The sequence below is a fragment of the Medicago truncatula genome, chromosome 8 (genome assembly GCF_003473485.1).
Source record: "Medicago truncatula cultivar Jemalong A17 chromosome 8, MtrunA17r5.0-ANR, whole genome shotgun sequence".
NCBI classification, from domain to species: domain Eukaryota; kingdom Viridiplantae; phylum Streptophyta; class Magnoliopsida; order Fabales; family Fabaceae; genus Medicago; species Medicago truncatula.
The window spans coordinates 24135207-24159542 of record NC_053049.1 but is presented as its reverse complement, the minus strand read 5'-3'; the positions used below and the strand labels follow the sequence as shown (position 1 = coordinate 24159542).

The 24336-nt window shown below is 34.5% G+C and overlaps 1 protein-coding gene across 6 annotated transcripts; it reads right to left on the bottom strand.

Annotated features, from left to right (window-relative positions):
• Window positions 1-10847: 10847 nt before the first annotated feature.
• On the bottom strand, window positions 10848-16399 carry LOC11409846 (kinesin-related protein 12). 6 transcript variants are annotated; one of them, XM_003628470.4, is made up of 6 exons: window positions 16189-16399; window positions 14813-14900; window positions 14391-14693; window positions 14188-14237; window positions 14006-14058; window positions 12514-13351 (listed from the first exon to the last, which is right to left on the bottom strand). In XM_003628470.4, exons 3-6 carry the CDS (start codon window positions 14627-14629, stop codon window positions 12905-12907), a joined length of 789 nt encoding a protein of 262 aa, XP_003628518.1. In that variant the 5' UTR covers window positions 14630-14693; window positions 14813-14900; window positions 16189-16399; the 3' UTR covers window positions 12514-12904. The 6 variants fall into 6 exon arrangements, with proteins under 6 accessions (XP_039684709.1, XP_039684710.1, XP_003628517.1 ...); XM_024772723.2 differs by having other exon boundaries at window positions 14818-14900; XM_039828775.1 differs by lacking the exons at window positions 12514-13351; window positions 14188-14237; window positions 14813-14900; window positions 16189-16399 and adding exons at window positions 10848-11014; window positions 11261-11857; window positions 12041-12358 and having other exon boundaries at window positions 14391-14530.
• Between the last annotated feature and the right edge of the window lie 7937 nt (window positions 16400-24336).

Genomic DNA, 24336 nt, shown 5'->3' with positions numbered 1-24336 from the left:
TTTGGGCACTCAAAAGCATCTAAGGTTCAACTCAAAAGTCAAAAATGCGAAATCTTGCATGCTCTCTGGTCTAGCTCGCTAGGCGAGTTCATCTGTTCGCTATGGCGAGCTGCGACGTGCAACTCGCGAGGCGAGGGAAAATGGTTCGCGAGGCGAGCGATGAACTATATCCCTCGCGAGGCGAGCGATGAACTATATCCCTCGCGAGGCGAGGATCATCGTTTGCAAGGGCTAGAGATGAATGTTGGCTCGGGCAGATGTGCAGTTTTCACGAAATTAATCTTTTCTCATGGTTTTAAGCCTAATATTGATTGCAGAATTCATCCTACACATCATCTAAGGTCTAGGAACAGTTTTTACATCAATCTAACAACTTTTCACCTTTTAATCATCAATTCTATCAATTTAACCTAATTTCTGATTCTTCTTAAACTCATCCTAATTCATGTTAAATGTAACCGTTGATTCATAGACTTAATAGAATTGCAAAGTTAGTCTCACCCTTACCTTATAGATGAAAATCGCAGCTTTCCTAGGTCTTCTCCCTTCTCTTGGCTTTTTCTCCCTTTTCTCCAAAACTGATCGTACCTACTGTTTCTTTTTTATAAACTAGGTTTTCCCTATTTATACCTCCTCTAATTATCTTATCTTATTTCTCTTTCTCCCCCAAAACTCTCTAAAATCTCAAAACAGCCCCTAAACTCAATATTTATTTTATTTTCAAATCTTATTTTATTAAACAATAAAATAAGTCACAACTCCTCGTAAAATCATAAAAACCACCTCAATCATATAAATCATATAAATCACACATATATTATATAAATATAATATAAACTCATCTAAATAATTTCTAGACTCAATTAAATAATTAAATAATTCGAAACGGGCGTTACAACTCTCCCCAACTTATAAGATTTTCGTCCTCGAAAATTTACCTCAAGCAAACAACTCTGGATAAGACTCCAGCATCTTACTTTCTAGCTCCCACGTCAAGCTTTCACCAGCCGCTCCGTCCCAAACGACTCTCACAAGAGGTATCTCCTTGCCTCTCAACGTCTTCACTTTGCGATCATCAATCCTGATCGGTAAAGTCTCAACCGTAAGGTTATCTCTAACTTGCACATCATCACTTTGGATCACATGGGATGGATCTGGTACATACTTCCGAAGTTGCGACACATGAAACACATCGTGCAAATTCGAAAGATGCGGTGGTAATCCCACTCGATACGCCACCGTTCCAACTCTTTCCGATATCTGATACGGACCAATAAATCTCGGAGTCAACTTCTTTGACTTCAAAGCTCGTCCAACACCAGTCACAGGAGTGACTCTCAAAAACACGTGGTCTCCTTATTGAAACTCAAGATCTTTCCTACGCTTATCATGATAACTCTTTTGTCAACTCTGCGACGCTTTCATCTCTCTTTAATCATCTTAACCTTCTCGGTAGTTTGCTGAACAATCTCTGGTCCTAAGACCACTCTTTCACCTGATTCAAACCAACACAACGGAGTTCTGCATCTTCGACCATACAAAGCGTAATAAGGTGTCATCTCAATACTAGAATGATAACTGTTATTATACGTGAACTCTATCAATGGAAGATGACTATCCCAAGTTCCTCCTTGCTCAAGAACACAAACCCTCAACAAATCTTCTAACGACTGAATCGTCCTCTCCGACTGACTATCTGTCTGTGGATGATACGCCAAACTCAACCTCAACTTAGAACCTAAAGCCTCTTGCAAACTTTTCCAAAATCTAGAAGTAAATCTTGGATCTCTATCTGACACAATGCTCGAAGGAACACCATGCAACTTCACAATATCACAAATGTAAATCTCCGCCAATTGAGAAACAGGAAAACTAATATTAATCGGAAGAAAATGAGCCGACTTCGTCAATCTATCAACAATCACCCAAATCGCGTCATTCCCTTTAGGAGTATTAGGCAAACTCGTCACAAAATCCATGGATATACGATCCCATTTCCAATCTGGCACATCTAACGATACCATCACACCAGCAGGTTTCTGATGCTCAACCTTCGACTTCTGACAAATCAAACAAGAATATACAAACTGTGTAACGTCGCGTTTCAATCCGGACCACCAAAACAACTTCTTTAGATCATGATACATCTTCGTCGTAGCTCCCGGATGAATACTCAGGTTACTTCTGTGGCTCTCTTCAAGAATCATTTTCTTCATCTCATCATCGTCGGGAATACAAATCCGACCTCGAAACCTCAGCACACCTTGATCATCGATTTTAAAATCACTGTCTTCAGTCTGATCTCTAACAACCAACAAGTCCACAAACTTAACATCGGCTTTCTGTGCCTCTTTAATACTTTTCTGAAATTCATTATCAATCTTCAGCATTCCTAGCTTTACACTTTCAGATGACATTTCACACACTAAGCTCAAATCTCTGAACTGTTCAAGCAACTCGAACTCTTTTACCATCATAGCAGACATATGCAAGGTCTTCCTACTCAAAGCATCTGCAACAACATTAGCTTTACCCGGATGATAGCTCAACTCAAAATCATAATCCTTCAGCAATTCAAGCTATCTATGCTGCCTCATATTCAATTCCTTCTGATTGAACAGATACTTCAAACTCTTATGATCACTAAACACCTCGAATCTCGAACCATACAAGTAATATCTCCATATCTTCAATACAAAGACCACAGCAGCTAACTCTAAATCGTGCGTAGGGTAATTCTTCTCATGAATTCTCAACTGTCTCGAAGCATAAACTACTACTTTTCTATCTTGCATAAGCACACCACCCAAACCCAGCTTAGACGCATCACAATATACCACAAAAGGTTCATCTGACTTTGGCAAAATCAAAATCGGAGCTGTCGTCAACCACTTCTTTAATTCACTGAAACTGTTCTCACATTGAACATCCCACACAAAGGCTTTACCTTTACAAGTCAACTGCGTTAGCGGAAGTGCTAACTTGGAAAATCCTTCTATAAATCTTCTATAATAACCAGCCAATCCCAAAAAGCTTCTAATCTCAGTAACTGACTTAGGAGTCTCCCATTGCGATACCGCTTCAACTTTAGACGGATATACTGCAATACCACTACCAGAAATAACATGTCCAAGAAAGCTCACTTCTTTCAACCAGAATTCTCACTTAGACAATTTCGCATAAAGCTTCTTCTCTTTCAATACTTGCAGAACCAGCTTCAAATGCTCAGCATGTTCTTCTTCAGACTTGGAGTAAATCAAAATATCATCGATAAAAACAACCTCGAACCGATCCAAAAATGCATGAAAGATGCGATTCATGTACTCCATAAATACTCCAGGTGCATTCGTAACACCGAAAGGCATAACTTTGTACTCATAGTGACCATACCGCGTTCTGAAAGCTGTCTTCTGCATATCTTCATCTTTTACTTTAATCTGGTGATAACCTGATCTCAAATCTATCTTGCTGAAAACTTTTGCACCCACTAACTGATCCATCAAATCATCAATTCTCGAAAGTTGATACCTATTCTTTATTGTCACCTTGTTCAACTGTCGATAGTCAATAAACAATCTCATGCTACCATCTTTCTTCTTCACAAGCAAAACCGGCGCTCCCCAAGGTGAAACACTTGGTCTAACAAACTTTTTCTCGAGCAAATCCTCTAATTGTTTCTTCAACTCGGCCAACTCAAAAGCTGACATACGATAAGGTGTCATAGACACATGCTTCGTTCCAGGAACAAGATCAATCGAAAACTCAACTTCCCTCTCTGGAGGCACATCAGGAATTTCATTAGGAAAAACTTCTGGAAAATCGCATACCACTTGTAGTTTACCAATCACCGCTTGATTCTCAATAGATAAGGAAGCCATCAAAGAAAACATCAAAATGCCATCACGTTCCAACTGCTTCAGCTGCTTAGTAGACAAAAACTCTGCGCCACTTTCCTCTTCAGCAGAAGAGAAATACAGCGACTTACTATAACAATTAATGTGAACATGGTTGTATTCCAACCAGCTCATACCAAGAATCACATGCATACCACTCAAAGGTAGACAAACCAAATCCATCTCAAAATCACGATCAAACATAGACAAAGGACATCTTAAACACACAAGAGAAGTAGTCACCGAACCCTTAGCTGGAGTTTCGACAACCATTTCTCCATTCATATCAGACATGACAAGACCCAACTTAGTAGCACAATCATAAGCAATAAAATAATGCGTAGCACCAGTATCAATAATAGCAACTAAAGGTGTATTATCAATATAGCAAGTACCTCTGATCAAGCGATCCTCATTCTCTGTCTGTGTACCAGTCAAAGCAAAAACACTACCAGTAGCCGGCGCCTTCTTAGGCTTCTTGCACTATGAACCGATGTGACCCTATTCATTGCAGTTAAAGCAAACAATATCATCATGTTTGCACTCAGCTAGTGCATAACCCTTCTTCCCACATCGAAACATCTCTTGGTATCCCCAGGACAAGGATTACTCTTATGGCCCTTCTCACCACAAGAAAAACAAAAAATCTCTGCAGGAGCATCCTTCTTCTTCTCCGACCTGCTCTGATACCAATTGCAACACCCGTTTTTCCAACATAAAAAAAAAATTCAACATTAATCAGAGTAAAACATCATGAAACGGGATATCACACTTCTTAAAAATCTCAAAATAGATAAATAATAATTTATCCTTCAACATAAACTTCAACATAAAAGCAGCGGAATTAACTTCAACTTCATAAATTGTCTTGGCACGCAGGCCTCCTCAAAACACATCATAATTCAGTTCAATAACAATAATCATAAATTCAAAAGTCAATACGTAAAGGAATAGAAGCATGCAATCAAAGACCTCATCCCGTTACGTATCATAGCAACCTAAGACTCAGTGAGGCAAGGCCATTCACGACAGCACAAACAGCAACCTACTCTGTATTACCTGCAAGTTACTCATACGAAGAGCAACATTTCCAAGAAGAAGGGGTGATATTTCACAAAACAATAATATCAAGCATATAATTCAACAATTATATTTAACAACATAAAAACATCTTATTATTCAACATTGATAATAATATATCATAAAATCACTTTATTCAGAATAATCACAACTTAATCATTTTATCATCATCGACTCGACAAATGCAACTATGCAACTTAGACCTCTTATATGCATGTGGTACCAATACAGGGCATCAAGCCCCCATCGCTATTTGAGTATTAATATACTTCTAGGGCATCAAGCCCCCATCGCTAATTTGAGCTAATGCTCCAACGTGGTGAGTACAAAGCTCCAGGGCATCAAGCCCCCAACAATGAATGCTAATGCATGGACTCGACCTCTTAAACAACTTAATTCGACAACCTCTTATATTAATCCAATAATTTGGAACATCATCATCTTCAACAACTTAGACCGACTCATGCAGCTTAGTTAAATAAAAAAATAGCAACATAAGCAGTATGCAATTCATCATGATATAATAATATCGAATGTAAATCAACAACTCAATTATCAAACTTAAGTCATGTAATGTATATACAATTATATAACATTATAAGCAACATTAATTCATAAGCATCAGTCTTAGTGAGACATTAACAGCAGGGTAACAACTTAGTTCCTAACCTCTAAGATAAACTCACATCAACTCGAACGACAAAGATCGCATTTAACCTAAAAAGGCATTCTGTAATACAAATGCTCGCGAGGCGAGAGCCGCTGCTCGCCATGGCGAGTTCGGTCAGATTCTCCAAATTTTCATTCCAAGTCTTTCCAGGTTCAATCTCATCCTACATTCTTTCCTAATCATTATTAGACATGTTTGGGCACTCAAAAGCATCTAAGGTTCAACTCAAAAGTCAAAAATGCGAAATCTTGCATGCTCTCTGGTCTAGCTCGCTAGGCGAGTTCATCTGTTCGCTATGGCGAGCTGCGATGTGCAACTCGCGAGGCGAGGGAAAATGGTTCACGAGGCGAGCGATTAAATTCATCCCTCGCGAGGCAAGGATCATCGTTTGCAAGGGCGAGCGATGAATGTTGGCTCGGGCAGAAGTGCAGTTTTCACGAAAATTCGTCTTTTCTCATGGTTTTAAGCCTAACATTGATTGCAGAATTCATCCTATACATTATCTAAGGTCTAGGAACAGTTTTTACATCAATCTAACAACTTTTCACCGTTTAATCATCAATTCTATCAATTTAACCCAATTTCTGATTCTGCTTAAACTCATCCTAATTCATGTTAAATGTAACCGTTGATTCATAGACTTAATAGAATTGCAAAGTTAGTCCCACCCTTACCTTATAGATGAAAATCGCAGTTTTCCTCGGTCTTCTCCCTTCTCTTGGCTTTTTCTCCCTTTTCTCCAAAACTGATCGTATGTACTGTTTTTTTTTTCTAAACTAGGTTTTCCCTATTTATACCTCCTCCAATTATCTTATCTTATTTCCTTTCTCCCCCAAAACTCTCTAAAATCTCAAAACAGCCCCTAAACTCAATATTTATTTTATTTTCAAATCTTATTTTATTAAACAATAAAATAAGTCACAACTCCTCATAAAATCATAAAAACCACCTCAATCATATAAATCACACATATATTATATAAATATAATATAAACTCATCTAAATAATTTCTAGACTCAGTTAAATAATTAAATAATTTAAAACGGGCGTTACATGCGCTGCCTGGATTATTTCATGAGTGCTCAAGAGAGTTCGCCAAGATCTCATACAAGCGGCCCCACTTGACATTCACATAGGTGATTTCATCAAGTGTATGTTGCAAATCATACACCACCCATAAGAGATATGAAATTCATTAAAAGCTTTATAGGCTTATCCCTTTCAATAATGCAGTGTCTAGCACTTCTCACACACACCATAGGAAAGGGACAAAAACAAAAATTAATTCATTAATTTTTTGTGCTAGCAGAACTAATAAGTAACTTGTTTTTACCCATATGAACCTTATTCATGGGATCTCCAATCACAAATGTTGGGTTCCCATCACTTATTAATTTCAAGTGGCTTTAGTCTCAATCCCCTCGATGTACACAATTCATTTCATCCCAAAGGGCTTTGTTTAGTAGCTACTTTATACACAAATGATGAAGGCAATTTTCTTTCATCATATAAGATTGACTAATACGTCTCTAAGTCAATCAACCTCATATATTTATCAAAGTTTATAACAATAAACTTGATCTCTATAATTATTTTTATACATGTATGCTTACATAATTATTAAGCGACATCAATATCAATATCAATGTGGGTAAATATAAATCTATTTGTAGATTTATAATACAGGTCTGCTTGAATGACTTCAAGCGAAAACATCCCCATAATAAGTAAAGTAATTGTACATTTTGATTTATTCTCATTGGATTTCAATTTCAATAAACATCATTCAATTATTTTGATGCAATGGTTCATCAACTCTAAACAATATTTCATATATTGTCAAACTTGCATCCTTTATATACTTCATCAGGTCTACTTAGATAAATTCTAAGCGACAACTCCCACATTGGGAAAATATAATTCTATATATGGATTTATTACACATGTCTGCTTGAATAATTTTCAATGGACATTGCTCTCACAAAGGAGAAAATAAATCCCCATAAACATATATTTGCACAAAACTAAATCCATTAAACATCATTGAATTATTTTAATACAATGGATAATCTATATAATATATCTTTAAATATTTGATGGTTTCTCTCAAATATCTCATGATACCGCCACACATATTTTTATAAATTTATCATTAAAATGTATTTGAGAGATATACGTATGAACTTACACAAGAGAATGACACACTCAAAACTACACACATGATTCTCTACATTATCAAGTTATTCATAAGCACACTTCAAGCAGGATAAATTTGACTTAAAAAAACTCCATAATAGTAAGCATCTAAGATTTTGTTTGCGAGTTGGGTTTTGGAGGGGAAGGGAGGGGAAGAAAAGGCTTATGGAGTGGTAAACCCTTGTTTGCGAGTTTTAAAAAAAACAAATGATAGATTTTGGGAGGTTTTGAAGGGTTTCATTTGTCCAATTTTAAAGTTCCCCCAACTTGGGGGGTTTTGAGGGTTAAACATACAAATTGACAATTTTGCCCTCATAATAATTCAAAATTCCAATTTTAGACATCACTGAATTATTACGATCTTTTCATAAACAACTTATTCAAAACAACTTATTTATAAAAAACAGCTTATTACGACATCATTTTCAAAAACCGCTTATTCAAAACAACTTATTTATACAAAACAGCTTATTACGACCTCTTTTTCAAAAACAACTTATTCAAAACAACTTATTTATCCAAAACCGCTTATTACGACCTCATTTTCAAAAACCGCCTATTCAAAACAACTTATTTATACAAAACAGCTTATTACGACCTCTTTTTTAAAAACAGCTTATTCAAAATAGCTTATTTATGCAAAACAGCTTATTACGACCTCTTTTCAAAAAACAACTTATTCAAAACAGCTTATTGATGCAAAACAACTTATTACAACCTCTTTTCAAAAAACAACTTATTCAAAACAGCTTATTGATGCAAAACAACTTATTACAACCTCTTTTCAAAAAAACAACTTATTCAAAACAACTTATTGATGCCAAAGAGCTTATTACGACATCTTTTTCAAAAATAGCTTATCAAAACAGCTTATTTATGCAAAATAGCTCATTAAGATCTCTTTTTCAAAAACAACTTATTCAAAACAGCTTATGTATGCAAAACAGCTTATTACGACCTCTTTTTTAAAAACAGCTTATTCAAAATAGCTTATTTATGCAAAACAGGTTATTACGACCTCTTTTAGGTTTAATAACAATGGTGTGTATTTGAGTGGTACTATTAATTGGTTGGCCGTTTGCGATCACTTTGGTTCAGAGCAATATGTGATTCTTTCAGTTGATCTTTTCACTGAGACATACGCTAAGGCTTTGTTTGCGAGTTTTGAGGGGAAGGAAAGGAAAGGTTGTAACAGCCCGATTTTCGCAAGATTTATTTTTAATTGTTTTTATTATGTGTTCATATGTGCTTGTGTGTGATCATTCAACATTGGGTGCATTTTCATGGGCTTTCGTGTTAGAAGGTTGATTTAGTCATTTTGGACTTAGGGGTATTTTGATCATTTCGCGAGTATGGGAAAATTAGTAACTTTTGGTGAGAATTACCTTTAGTGGTTAGTGGGAACCGTTATTTTTGCTAAGTTACTATCTTAATAATTAAGTATTAGAATTTTACCGTTAAGTGACCATTGTAGTGTTTTACCGTTTAGAGTGTAGAAACATTTTAGAATTTAATTGGATTGGGTTAAGTCCACTAAGCTTTAGGGTTAGGCCCATTAGGCCCATTAGAGGAAATTTCCACACACTTTCATTTACAAGATATTTTGAGAGAGAGTTAGAGAGAGAAAGTGGGATGAAAGAGGAAAAGGGTTAGAGAGAAGAGGAACTTGAAGATTCAAGGATTGGAAGAGAGCTAGGAGCTAAATTGAAGCTTAAGCTAGGGAATTAATCTAACTAAGGTAAGGGGGTTAGAATTCATCATAATCACTTAGTTAATTTCTACTCTCTTTTTCTATGCATAAGTGCTTATTTGAATAAGTGATTATTGTGAACCCAACTTTTGAAATTCGTGCTCATGTTGTAGTGATATGTTTGAGTATGTTAATTTGATGATAATTGAATTTTTGATGATGAAATTGCATGTTCATGATGTATATAAATGGGTAGTTTGTGAATTGTGCTCAATTGATGAATTGTGACATGTTGTTGAATTTTGATGGAATGCATGATTATAAGTTGTTGTTGTGGTTGATTTTTGTTGATAATCATTTATCATGATTTGGGTATGAATTATGATTGAAGTTGTTGTTGTTGAATTGAGTTGTTGCGATGAATTCATGGTTTAATGATGTTGTTGTTGTTAATTTATGTCACGAGTGTTCCATTTTATGAAGTTGTTGTTTTAAGAGTTTTGATGAAAATGGGTCATTCATGATGGATTATGATTCTTGATGAATTAAGGTGAAATGTTGGTGTTGTTGTGTTGATATAAGTTTAATGAACTTCTGTTTTTGGTTATAAGATTTGGTTGTGAAAAGTTTTGAGAAGAAACTTGGGTTTTTGTATGAAGAGCTAGTTAAGTGATTTTGGAAAATAAGTGATTTTAAAATGGAAAATGATGTTTCAAGTGTTTTAAGTGGTTGTTATAAAGGGTTCAATAATGGGTTAAGTTTTGGAAATGATTGGGAAGTATTGGAGTTGGATTAAGTGACTTAAAAGCAATTATTTGAGAAAATTCGTATTTGAAAGTTGAATTCTGCATAGTCTGCTACTGTCAAAATCATGAAGCGATCTTACAAATCGTGAGGCAATTTTGACAGAAATAACAAATTTTCTGCATAGCCTGATGTTGAATCATGAAGCGATTTCGCGAATCATGAGGCGATTTTGACAACAACATCAAATTTTTCTGCTCAGTCTGATGCAGTCAAAATCATGAAGCAATGAGTCATGAAGCGATTTTGGCAGCCTAGAAACCTTAAAAATTCATTTTCTTCTTCAATCCAATTGCTTCCAAACTTCAAATTAGAAGTATTAGGAGTTTAATTAAGGGGTTTAAGAGCATATAACTTATGTCTTGTTGAATCTAACTTGGTTTTGTTTTAAAAATGAATTGGTTTTGTAATATAGAAGAAACGATACGAACTTTTCAAAACAACTTATTTATTTTCAAATAAATTAGACAAAGTTTTTGACAAATATTTTACTTGTAAATAAGACATTTAAAAATGAAAATGCAACATATCCTGTTATATCAATACATGACATAAAAATGACAGATGTGTCAAATATGCTAGTAACTAACTCCCAATACAAGATTACAAAATTCTATACTAATATCATAATCTAGGACTTCAAGATCCTCATTAGAGACCAAAACAATATGTAGAGATTACCTGCAAAACAAAAAACATGAAAACAATTAAATTACAAAGTTTATCATACATTCTTAGTAATAATTATTGTAGAGATGAAACAACCATTAGTAGCATGATGATAGGTGGGTTCGAATATGTGATAGACAAACACTATCAATAGAGCTAATAGAGCTATTCATAAAATAAACAATTTGCAATTTTCAACCTACTCATACACCAATGCCAAGATATAACCTTGACTTGATGAGAAAATGGATAAATTACCTTGACGAGTAACCTTGACCAACCATCGATTCTAATAGAAAACTCTTCCGCGTGTTTTGGAAGTCCAAGTAAAGCTCTAACCTTCTCAGGAAACTCTAGAAGATAAGAATATGCCCGAATGATCATATGACTATCCACTTGCAATTCCTCAATAAGTTTAAAAACTTCTTCTTCTGAAATTGGAGGTTTTAAATTAGCTTTCTCATAAGCTGCAATGCTGTCTTTAAAATACTTATCATGAGATGCAGTACTCTCTCTAAAAGCATCAGCAACGTTCAAAAGGGCAGCTTTTATCCCTTCAACTTCATCTTCATCTCGGGACTTTCTAGATCTTTTGGCTCTAGGTTCTGGGGGAATTTGGACCTCAGGAGAAGTAACATCCTGCTCATTGCCGCCCTCTTGCAAACTCTCCAGTGTCACCTGGTCACTAGTACCAATGGATTCTGACTCACGATTGAGGGGATGATTTTGGCGAATATCTTCATCATTCATAACCTTTCCTCCAGTGGCCCTTTCATCTCCATCTCCACAAGCAATAAGCAATTTGTCATAATTGGCAAAAGGTTTGTTCACCCATTGTGCAGCTTCAGGTTTTGCCTATCAAAAAATATTATAAAAAATTATGTTATAAAGCTTCAAAACATGCTAATATGCATTCAAATAAGTTCCCATCAAATAAGTTATACAATTCAAATAAATGCACATGCTGACATAGGTTCAGGCCATATATATAAGCAAGCAAACCCAACAACTCAATTAATGTAAGTTATAAGTATGTACCTCAATTAATTTTTTCCAAACTTCAGGTAAAGCATCCCACATATGTGTGTCTGATTTCCAAGCAAAACCGCTCATGCCATTGAAAATGTCATGACATTTAGTAAAATTTCTTTTCACCAATTTCCATCTATCTTTCACCTTTTCCTTGTCAAAAGATCTTTGAAACTTTTCGGACATCTCCTTTGTTATATTGGTGTATGCTATTGATGTAAAGGTCCCACCTAGTTTGTTTCCCGCACTTACTTGATGAACAAAGGCATCAATAAGAGCATTGTTCATCTCTTTGTCCACGTCTCTCTTTTAGAGGTAGACATGATTCTGTTATATTAGAAGAAAAGATATTATATTATAAAATCATCATATAAATTTATAGATAAATTTGAGATGAACTCATGTATACCTTTCTTTGGTGACTCTTGGAATAACAGTTGCAGCAAATAGTATGTTTATTCAATATATCAGGAACATCAATATCCAAGTTACTTAAACAAGTTTCCAATATTTAGAAACAATAACAACACACATTCTTCCACTTAAAGCTACAAATTATAGAATATTTTGAACAAACAAGTTTCCAATATTTTTGGCAATAGCTATTTGGAAACATACACACTGAAATAGCTAAGTAATTCATTATCTACTATGATATGATAGGTAATTAGTAAACATGGCACCAAGTATAGAATTTCTAAAATTTTGACCTAAATGTGAATGTTCTTCATTCTCATCTACTTCTTAAGGAAAACATATCAATGAGAGCCCTGTACTACAGCTTCTGATAAATTATGTACTCTTGACTTCAAAAAGGTTGGTAAGATCCGACCATCTTAAGAAGCTCTTCCATTTTGATTCTATTTCTTCTACCTACTCTTCCCTTTTTTCCAAAGCCCTCCTTTCCCTTCCCCTCCAAACTCGCAAACAAAGCCTAAGAAAAGAACTTGGAGTTGTCACTGAACCCTTACTTTCTTCATCTAATTCTGTCCTTGACTTGAGAGAATTATCCTTACCAACACTGTTGTGTTCGACTGGTTTAATAGTTACTGATCCGCCACTCGTGTTACTTGGTGCAGACGAATTTATGGCTTTTTTCTCATCACCAGTTACCTGATTTGTGTCTACGTTACTGCTTGATTGTTTCTTTTTTACAACAGCAATCTCCTTTACAGTCTCTTCAAGTTTCTCAAGTCTCTCTTTCATCTCTGACAGCTGGGGATCAGGTTTATCCTTTTCCTCGGGGGGATATAGTTCCAATTCTTTTTCTTTCTCCTTTGCTTCTTCTTCTTCCTTCTGCTTCTTTTTCTCCTCCACTTCCTATGAAGTGATTTGGAGAAAATCCATTATCAAAAGGAAAAATCAACCCCAAACGATGATAGTATTATTGCTAAACATCAACCCTTTTATTCAGAGTACCAGCAAGAAACAGTTTCAGCAAATAAAAAAGGAAATATAGTCCAGGATATATTATACTCCTAATAAATAGTATTAGTAAAAAAGCAACACCTCATTTATCTCATGAGTTGAGCAACAATAGACCATAAATTATGTAGAATTCATTTAGAAGTTGAACTAAATTTCACATTTTTTCATAATGTATAGTTTTTAAACTTGTATCGTATCTCATTAGATCTCAGCATACAATTCCACCGTGATACGGGAACAAATAATTGCACAACATGTGACAATTGCACAAGACATGATTTATACACAACCAGTGTCTACCTAGGAAAAAGAAAACAATCAGATACATTGAACATTCTAACAAAAATTCTGTTACACTTGTGTTATAAACCTAAAGGGTTCCAATAAAGAGTGCATTAAGATGGATCGCTGAATTGATATGGTTAAATTTGAAGAGACATAAGTGATAAGATGATCCAACTATCCCATGCATCTTACCAGCATTTCTATAATGCACAAAAAATTCACTCTTACATTACAATCATTACAAAGGAAAAAGAAACTTACCGCTTCCATTCTTCTGATTTCATAACGAGCGTACTGAGCCACCAAATATACAGCTGAAGCAGTAAAGAAAAAAAAGTTTGTAGTTAGATGTCGGCATTAGATTTTTTTTTATAGAAAAAACGATGAATAAGAATAAGCTCAAGTTCAATGCTTGGAGAAAAGCTTCAAATATGCTATCATACCCAAGGAAGGCATGCAGGCAAAAAAAAATTGCACAAGATGGAAATCAAACCTGATCAAGAAAGACAGAGATGCAAAGTAAGAATTTCTATTTATATTTTTGGTTATCTATAAACATTGTAAGAAAATGCAGGAGGTTACTTAATCATGAAGGTGTTCAACGAAATGCGAGAGTGATTAAAAGATCATAAAAGGGGATAAATACCCAAACTTTTTCTTCTTTGGTGGATCAGTGAAAAGCATCTTGAGGGCGGTCATCATGTTAAGATTTTTGAGCTGCTGATACCTTTCATCAGTGATGATGACCTTGTTGTTGTTGTTGTTGTTAATGTTCTTCGCCGAAGTACAAAAGGAACTTCTCTGGGCAGATTTGTTGCATAATGATGTTGTTGGATAAAGCTTGAATTGCACAAAGCGCAACCATCTCCTTCCGCTGCCAAACATCCTCTTTTCACTCTAAAAGTTCCAGCTAAATTTTTATCATTTCATTGTAGCAATGTTGTTAAACCTGTACCAATCATCAGCTCCGTCAAAGCAGTGGGTCGGTAAATCATTGGTCAAATCAATGGATCCAAAAAATTGTTACAAAACATATTTAATTTTAAAAATTATTTTAAGAAAACATACCACACCTTCAAAAATCACAACACAAATTAACATAATTACACCAACTCATTCTCAAATTCAAAACCATGGCAATGACGTAGGAGCCAAGCTGAACAAAAAACAGATGAAAATTATACATATCAAACGCTCAAATAAATAATTATAAAATAAATAAACAACACCAGTTTTATAATTTGATAGCAATACAAACTCACAAATATCAAAATAACTGCATAATCCATAATGTATTTATGCCAAAGGTGTCAAACTTGGGCACTCTTGATATATATTTCCAGTCACACACATAAATATATAATATGTGCTGTATTACATATAACATAAGCAACAACACAAATGCACACACACACAGACACAATTTCCTAATTATTTTGCGTAATTCCTTAGCCTTTTAACACACACACACACACACACACATATATTAGACAAATCTAATCATGTTAGTCCATAAAAATAGAAATTAGGAACTACGTTACCTTTATTATATACTTCACATATTTATAACTTAAAAAAGCTTTTACTGTCATTTTTATCTCCTATCGTGTGTAATACGTATCTGAACCTAAACCTCATTTCTTTCAAGCATAATTGATATATTCATTTGAGAGAAAGGAATTTCTCTGCCCAAACCTTCTAAGGTTGTAACTGAAAAGTGATGAATGCCCTCTATCACTATCCCAATCCTTCATATAACTGTCATTCCCCTCTAACAAACTAGCGACCTCAGTAAATGTAACCAACTCTCCTATTTAGCACAATAGTTGGGCTTCGGCCTAAACCCGGTACCTGACAGTACGCCTACAATTTCTCCTAATGTCGACAGTTATTAGGGTATCAAGTCACAGCCCCTTAATGAAAAAAAAAAAAAAACTCGAGCAACGAGTATAGCTTGTAGCACACTGGGAGCACATGTGTTGAGACAAATATTCGACGACAATGCAGTTCTCAACTATATGAAAAAACATGCAAGAGATAACTAAAAGCAAACAATGTATTATGCGAGCCTAAAGACACGATCTTTGCCAATGTAGTAGCGCTAACACATTAAATTGAAGCAGTGTCTTGTGTCCAACCATCAAAATTATTCGACTTTTCCAAAATATTACCGGTGTCAGTGTCGTGTGTTCATGTTAGTGCTTTATAGTTAATGTCAAACCCGAGAACAAATTAAACATAAAACTAAATATCATATCAATTTCCTAACAGCAACAAAAACCACACATGGATTTTAAATAAACTCAACAAATAGGATATTCCATCAATTCAACAAATGAATAAACAATTTCAATCCAAAATCGCATGAAACAAAAAGAAAAGAAAAAACAGATTAAGATTTTCTTGAAAACAGTGAAAAGGTGAATAGGAAGAAGAGAACACACCAAATGAAGAAGAAGGAGGCGACAGCAGCAGCTTGGTCGGAGACGGAGGCGTGGAGACAAATGGGCGGCGCCGGAGATGAGAAGGCGGTGCTAGTTTAAAGAGTTGAGACTTAGAGAGAATCAATTTTCAGCTTGGTTGAGATTTTACAGATTTTACTGAGAATTTTATCAATTTTATTTATTAATCGAAGAAATCGAAAGAGTTGAGACCGTGTTTGGTAAAATTAAGTTATAAGCTAGCTGATAGCTAATAAGCCAGCTGATAGCTGAAAAGCTAACAGACAGCTAATAGCTGATAGTTGGAAACTTATGGCTGAAAAGTTAGTTGATTGAAATTAAAGTGTTTTGGTAAAATTAACATTTAACATGACTGATAAATATAAAACGACAGAAAAGTACATATAAGTTTAATATGTTTTTTTTAAGGACATATATTTAATATGTTATGAATTATATTTATAAACATTTTTAACTAATATATTTATTATAACAATTTTAATTTATTTCAAAGTATTTTTTGTCTTTAAAATGATAAATGTGATATATGAATTTAATTGAGATTATATTTAATAAATTTTGTATATTATTACAAAAAAAAATAAAAATTGAATGAGATCGTATAAAAAAATACAAACCTCAAAACATAAGGAACATTAAAAAAAACATCAAATAGAAAGAAAAAAAAAAGTGAAAATGCAACTGTAAGAAAAAAATAAACACAATGTGGGTAGTTATGTTTTTTTGAGTGGGTAGTTTTCTAAAATAAAAAATGATATAAAGGTCAAAAATGGAAGAAAATATAAAAAGCTACCAGTTATAAGCTACTTGAATTAGCTTTTTAAAAAACGTTATAAGCTCGTGAGAAAAGCTTGTTACCAAACACGTCACGTTTTCATCCAATGAGCTTCTAAGCTAATCTAACAAGCTTTAAGCTAGCTTATTTATGTTACCAAACATAGCCTTAGAGAGAATCAATTTTTTTATAAATTTTGGTACCAACCAAAAAATTTGGTTTCAACTATTTTAACATGAGTGTTGTTAACGAGTGCCACATGCACTCTCTAAGGATCCTAAATTTAGCAGTTATTTTTAAAAAGTCAATTATTATAATTTTCTAATGCGTTAAATACGCAACTTTTCATAAAAAAACTTAGGATTAATACATTGTTTGGTCGCTTAACTTATTTTTGGTTTTCACTTTGGTCCTCTAACTATAAAGTGTCTCAATTTGGTCCTCTCCGTTAGTTTTTAACATCAAATATCTAAGGTGGACCATGATTCAAGGTGGTCCACCATATACCTAATTAAATTTTTAAATTTTAACCTTTTGATTTTTTTCTTTAAAATAGGATTGTTGGATCATGTAGCTTCAGCCAATGGTACTTTTACACGAACATGTGTACAATCAATTGCTCCAACGCAGTCCTTAAAGTAGGGGTAAAGTCGATGATTTCCAAGAATTTCTACCGGAATGCGTGATCCATCTGATTGTTTGAGATAGGTATGCCCTATCTCAATTATTGATCGAAGCACCCGATGAAAATGACGACTAGTAGCTTCACCAGAGCGTCGGAACCAGAATTGAATCTCTCTATTTCTAACATTGTGTGTTAGAAGGTAAAGAGTTTTAGCAACTTGTTCCTCTACGGTTACCCTTTGTGTTGGTAGAAGACCACCCTCTTGTTGTAATATATAGCATAAGTCCAAAATCGTCTTAGGACTCATTCTTATTATCTTATGACCTTCACTAGTAGCAACTATATTCATTATCTTCATTGCTAGGAACAACCCCGTGAATACTTGTTTCTACTTGCTTGATTACCTTGCCTCTATAGGTGCTAGGCCTGACAATAGAGCTGAGATAGTGATAGGTGGTATCATTACCTTCATTGCTAGGAAGTTTGGAGTGGGTGAGGACAAAGGGATAAATCCAATTGAGGGCAACAATAGGCTTAACATTGAAACCCTTATTTCTATGAATTTCATTAAGCATCATCCACCCATGACTTATGCACTTAAACTCAACGTGCCTCTTTTATTTCAGCATGTTGTAAAAAAAAAATATATAGATCGATACAAAGATGTTGCTCTCTATTTGAATACTAAGAGGTTGATGGCTCAGGGACAAAAGAAAAGGTAGAGAAAATAGAGAAACACTCTAATATTCTCAAAGGAAAAGTTATATTACTTGAATCATTCAATGCTTGATTATCTTGAGTATTTGGATTATGCCTAAACACTAGGTAGTGAGCCTTATTTATACTACTCTAGGAAGGCTCTCCATTACAAACTAGAAATATCTAGAAACAAAGAAAAGTCTAGAGATATGGATACTTTAGTACATAAAACTAGAAGGATCTAGAAAAGTCAAGACTTCCCTAGTTTTATTTAGTAGTGTCTAGTAGCTTCCTTATTATTCCCTAGTATTCTAGAGACTTCTATATTATTCTTTAGTGTTCTAGAGACTTCCACATTATTCTCTAGTATTCTAGAGTCTTCCATATTATTCTTCACCATTCTAGAGACTTCCATATTATTCTTCATCAGTTGATATGAGCTAGATCGTGCTGCCTTGACAATAGAAATATCTCAGTTGGTAAGACAGCAGGATCTAACTCAAAACATCCTCTTGAAACACTTTGTCTATCATCGTTATGTGTAGATTTGATTCCAATTTTTTTTTTTATGAACTCGATTCAGTTGGCCTCCCGATAGAAATATGTTCGTTGGCAAGCCAGCTGGATCGAGTTCAAGATCACCTCTTCGAATACCATTCTCTCATATTATGTTGTTTTAAGCTGCTTGCTTGTTTTTTTCTTTATGCATTTTTTAATTATTTTCTATGTCATATTCTATGAAAATCCTCCAAAAAATACATTCTCGTGTTTTCGGATTTTATAATCCGAATTGTCTTAGTGATTTTTGGATTATATAATCCGAAAATCCTTAGTTTTTTTTTTTACGGTGACGTTTCACTAAAGGTTTTGCAGATTAGTGGAGTGTTTAATGCATTTTTAGACGGCGGAACACGTTTTATTTGACTGTAATTATGATCTAGGACAGGTTTAAGATTATATGTTTGGATCTTCAACAATTTCCTTCACTCTTCACTTCACCTCTTTCCTTACATATTCTTAAAAACAAATTAATTTTTTAGGAGTGTTTGTGGTGTCATGGTCATTGTTGACCGTTCATATAACCCCTGCAATTGATTTGCAGCTTATGCGGGGGTTATATAACGGTCAACAGAAATATTTGACATCAAAGAAAACACATAAAATCACAGATCGTAATATATCGGAATTCGTAGTCCTAAAACTGCTAACAATCTGGTTCGGATTACATAATCCGAACTAGAGATATTTTTGTATTTTCTTCTGGGCACGCGAGAACAATGGAGGGTGGAAAAAGTGATAGTCTTTTAAAAATTCATTAACTTTGTCCAGACAGTGACAAAAAATACTTGAACATCTAAACTTTTGAACCGAATACAAGAACCCATATTTTCTAGACACTTTATTCCAAGGACCATTTCCGCAGTATTGACACACTAACTTATGTAAAATATTATAACTGAAAATAATGAAATTGGAGGAGTAAAAAAGAACATGAAGAAAGAAAACTAACTTTAAAGTGGAATAAACTAGTAATGTGTTTTCAATTGTCAATAAATTTGAAAGGAGAATGAATAGAAGAAAAGCTAAAAAGTAATGGAATCTCAAAATATGAATACGTGACTCCTTCTCTTTAATCAAGAATCAAATTAAAATTGACATGAGTGGAGCATAAGAAATTCCTTCAGATAAATATTCTCACATCACACACTCTGTGAGGTCTGAAATAAAAGATGAAGCACTAATATATGATACCTCCCTACTAAGATTTTCCCTTTCTTCCACTATAAATACTGGACAATGGTTAACAGCTTGGAAGCACAGCAGCAACATTCAATTCTACAGCTAATTTCATTTTCATCAACAAAACCAAACAAACATGTCAAGCTCATGCGGCAACTGCGACTGCGCTGACAAGAGCCAGTGCGGGTAAGTGCTCCTCTATCTTGTACTGCAAGGTTGATGTGTATTTTATTGGAGTATATTTCAAAACAGCGAATTCTAGTAGCGTTCACTCATTTATATATAGGCCTTGTTTAGAAAAATGGCTTAATTAAGCACTTATAGCATAAACGCTTATGATATAAGTGGTTATGTCTAAGATATTTCTATAAATAAAATAAAGGCAAATTGTGAAGTTGTTTTCATAAGCTGAAGTCGGCTTATGGACATGCCATAAGCTATTTTTATAAACTCTCTCAACCAGTCTCACAAATTAACAAATCCTTACAGGCTTGAGACTTGTAGTTTGCATTGCATCTAATAGAGCATTTGAATTAACTATATTCTCCACTCACATATGATGCTATGGTATTCAGGAAGGGAAACAACTACGGCATGACCATTGTCGAGACTCAGAAGAGGTAAAAGTTTCCTTTTGATATTCAATGTTTCTAATAAATCCTCGACTCAATGGAAAGCTAGCTGAATACAGCAACAACATAATGATTGTCAATTGTTTTGTGCAGCTTCGTCGAGACTGTTGTCATGGATGCTCCAGCAGTTGAGCATGATTGCAAGTGTGGTTCTAACTGCACTTGCACTAACTGCACCTGCGGCCATTAAAGAATATATGCAAATGTAATTGCCATGAATTTGGTAAGACAAAATTAATAATGTAATCTACTAAATAAATGTGTGTGCTGTTATTGTACTTCATGTCTTTATGAATGATACACAATTTATATTATACAACTACCATGTTGTGGCATTCTGTTGTTACTGGAGTTTAAGTATAACTTTTGTTTCATAATTTCGTTCGTAATGCTGCTGAGACCACCATGGACATCAGCACATATCTTCGTATATGTAAAAATAATCAACTCAGCACATAGCTTACGAAGACTAAATAATGCGGTTGCTAAAGCTCAGTTTTTAAAATTACTAAATCTGTTTTGCAAATTGCTAATCCAATTCACTTCAAAAAAGATCTGTCAAAATAAAGACACTCCTTTAGATCAAGGTTTCCGGGCATGTACTTTCGGACAATCACTGAGAAACAAGGTTCAAAATCCTAAAGAACAGAATTGCACATGATGCAACTTACAAAAGTGCGGCAAATGATAATCACACAAGTATCAATCAAAGGAGGAAAAATTACAACGTTGAAAATTTCTGCATCTTTCCATTTTTAAATAAATGCCTCATCCTCAACCAAATGGACCAAGAGGGAAATGGGAAATGAAAAATGTGTAAGGGACTTTGTTGATTAACAGCACCTATTTCAAACCAATTGATTTGAGTGCAAAAACATTAACTGCTATATACTCTATAGCCAAAGATAAATGGCAGTTGACAAATAATAAAAATATGACTTATAATTTCATTCCAACTGTTATTCTAAAACAGACTAAGATGGTAGAACCACCATGGACCGGGAAAACCCGGATAAAGGACACAATGCCCTTCATAAGGGCCCAAATGAGCATAACCACCCTTCCGAAATAGACTAAGGCGGCGCCTTTATAGACACCACCAATAAGCAGGTTCTAGAAGCAGGTAGAACCCCTGATATTCATCCTTATCCCTGTAACTAAACGCCTAAAATAGAGGGTTTATCCAACCGCTTATTGACTATAAATACCAACCTTGAGAGCATTCTTAGGGCATCTCATAAACAATCTAACCCTAGTCTGATAGTCGTACTTTCTTCACTACCTCATTTAAAAAACCATAACACATAACACATAAAATCTGAGTCGCATCCTTCTCCACTACCTCATCGCCATGATGACCGAATCCTCAAATCACGACACCATCGAGGCGATAAAAATTCAAATCTCACAAAACCAACATCAACATCAACTTCAATTTTTCTACGGAGCAATCAGATGACTAACATAAAGCTGGCCAGATTGATCAAGTTGTTCTTTAATTACGAGAATAATCCAGGTGCCAAAATCCCATGTTACGTGAGAATACGCTTGATTAGGCGGCCTTGTTCAGAAATATTGATCCTATGAAGATGACGCCAGATACCTCGAAATCCAGGTTTTATGAGTCCAATATTATTCAAGTGTTTGTCGATGCACGTGGTGCTTTAATTTTGAATTCATATTTGCCATATTTAAATTGATCAGCACATGATACCTTGAAAAATTCCAAAAGGCACTTAATCCTATCGGCAGTGATATTAAGTGGTTTTGTTTTCAATCTAAATTGCCTTTGTTTTGACATATTTTCAAGTCGAGTCATTGGAATTATTCATAGTGGAAAATCAGCTTTATTTCACATTCAATATGATGGGTGTAGAAAAAGGTACTCTTTCGTCTGTAGGTAATGTATATAAAAAGCTAATGCCATGGAATAATTTTGGTTTAATCATGTATAACAGTACCACCAAGTTGAAACATTAATTTGTTCCTTCATGTATCAATGATTTTATGTTCACATGTATTTATTTCATGTCATAATTATGAAGCTAAAGCCGAGACCTGAGTCTTTCTCAGTGCCGTTATATGAAATTAGCGTGTTTGGTTTGCAAAACAGCAAGTATTGGACAGAACAATACAAGATAGATCAGTACAACACAAGGCAGAACAGCATAGGACAAATTTTACGATTTTTAAAGGACAAAATGCTATTTTAGTATTTTAGACAACTTGTACGTGGGACAAAAAGTTGTGCTGTGGTTTGGTGAGGGACAAAAATATGAGTTTTTGTCCTGTCGCTGTATCTGAAACAGTTTTACAAATCAAACACTGGACAACTAAAGTTGTTCTCTCGTGTCATTCATTCTTTAGCAAATCAAACGCACCCAAACTAGGATTCACAATGAAATAGCAACTTAGTTAAAAACAGAGAAGAACATTGCTAGAGAATAACTTCATTCGATGAGTTTTCATTCGATGAGTTTTCACACCAATCGTCGGGAAGGAATATTTTAGAATCATTTGAATATCCCCGAAATTGGTGGAACAACCTTCCAATCCATAAATTGGTAAAACAATATTGCCACTTCTAACGGCGGCGTGAATACCTTCCTAGCTGAATTCCAATTAAACGGACGAGGAGTATGTCGAATCTAGTAATTGAAGGAAGAAGAGCATGTCGAGGAGTAGAAAATAAGGTAGGAGGCGGGATATTTCCAAGTTAAGAGGAGACAAGCTGAGAGGTGAAAAGAAATAGCAATCCTAAAAGTGTAATTCAGACTTGTTAAACTTATGAGTTTAAGGATTGAATGTCTATGTATGTGGTGCCGTTTATGGTAGGTGACCTTATTAGGTCCCTTACAGACTTGATTACACTTTTTTTTTTTTGTTGCAAAATAAATCTCAACCATAAGATGTATTTGGATGTATTTTAATGGTTCAGATTTGATTGTTTTGTCACCTCCTAAGATTCTAATTTTTAAACATATATGTTGATTTAAAAAATACAATTGATTTTCAAATTACAATTAATAAAGGGTATTTTTGGCAATGATGATAAAATAATTTGAAAATCCCATAACCAAGCATACGTTGGAATAATACCGTTAGAGTAGTGATATTTGAACAACTATTTCATACAACTTTTGTGACAACTTTTCTTTTCTCTCTTTTCATTGGTTAAAAACAATAGAGAGAGAAAAAAGAAGAGAGATAATAAAAACATAATGTGAGTATGAGAGATAAAATTGTCAAGAAGTTGTCACAAAATGGTTGTACAAATATCATTTCTCATTATGTTATTGTTCTGTAACCAAAAAAAAAAATTTGTTATTGTTAAACATAAAATTGAAGGTTATGGTGCTTTTCTTGAGTTGGTATGCAATAACAATGGTGGACGTGGAAGCGGTTGGAGATGAAGATGGTAGGGAGAATGTTAGCCATCAGATTAGACTTGAAATTTTTTTAACCCTTTGATCAATCCTTTGAAATACGTAAAAAATAAGTATGTGTTTTCTCCTTACCTTTCAAATCCGATCAAAACTTCATAAAAATCGTTGATTGTGTATCGAGAGATAACCGATCGGGTCGGAATTCGGGTAGTAGAAACCCATTTTGAATTAGACGGGCGAAGAAGAAGACTATTTAAAAAAAAAATTAAAAAT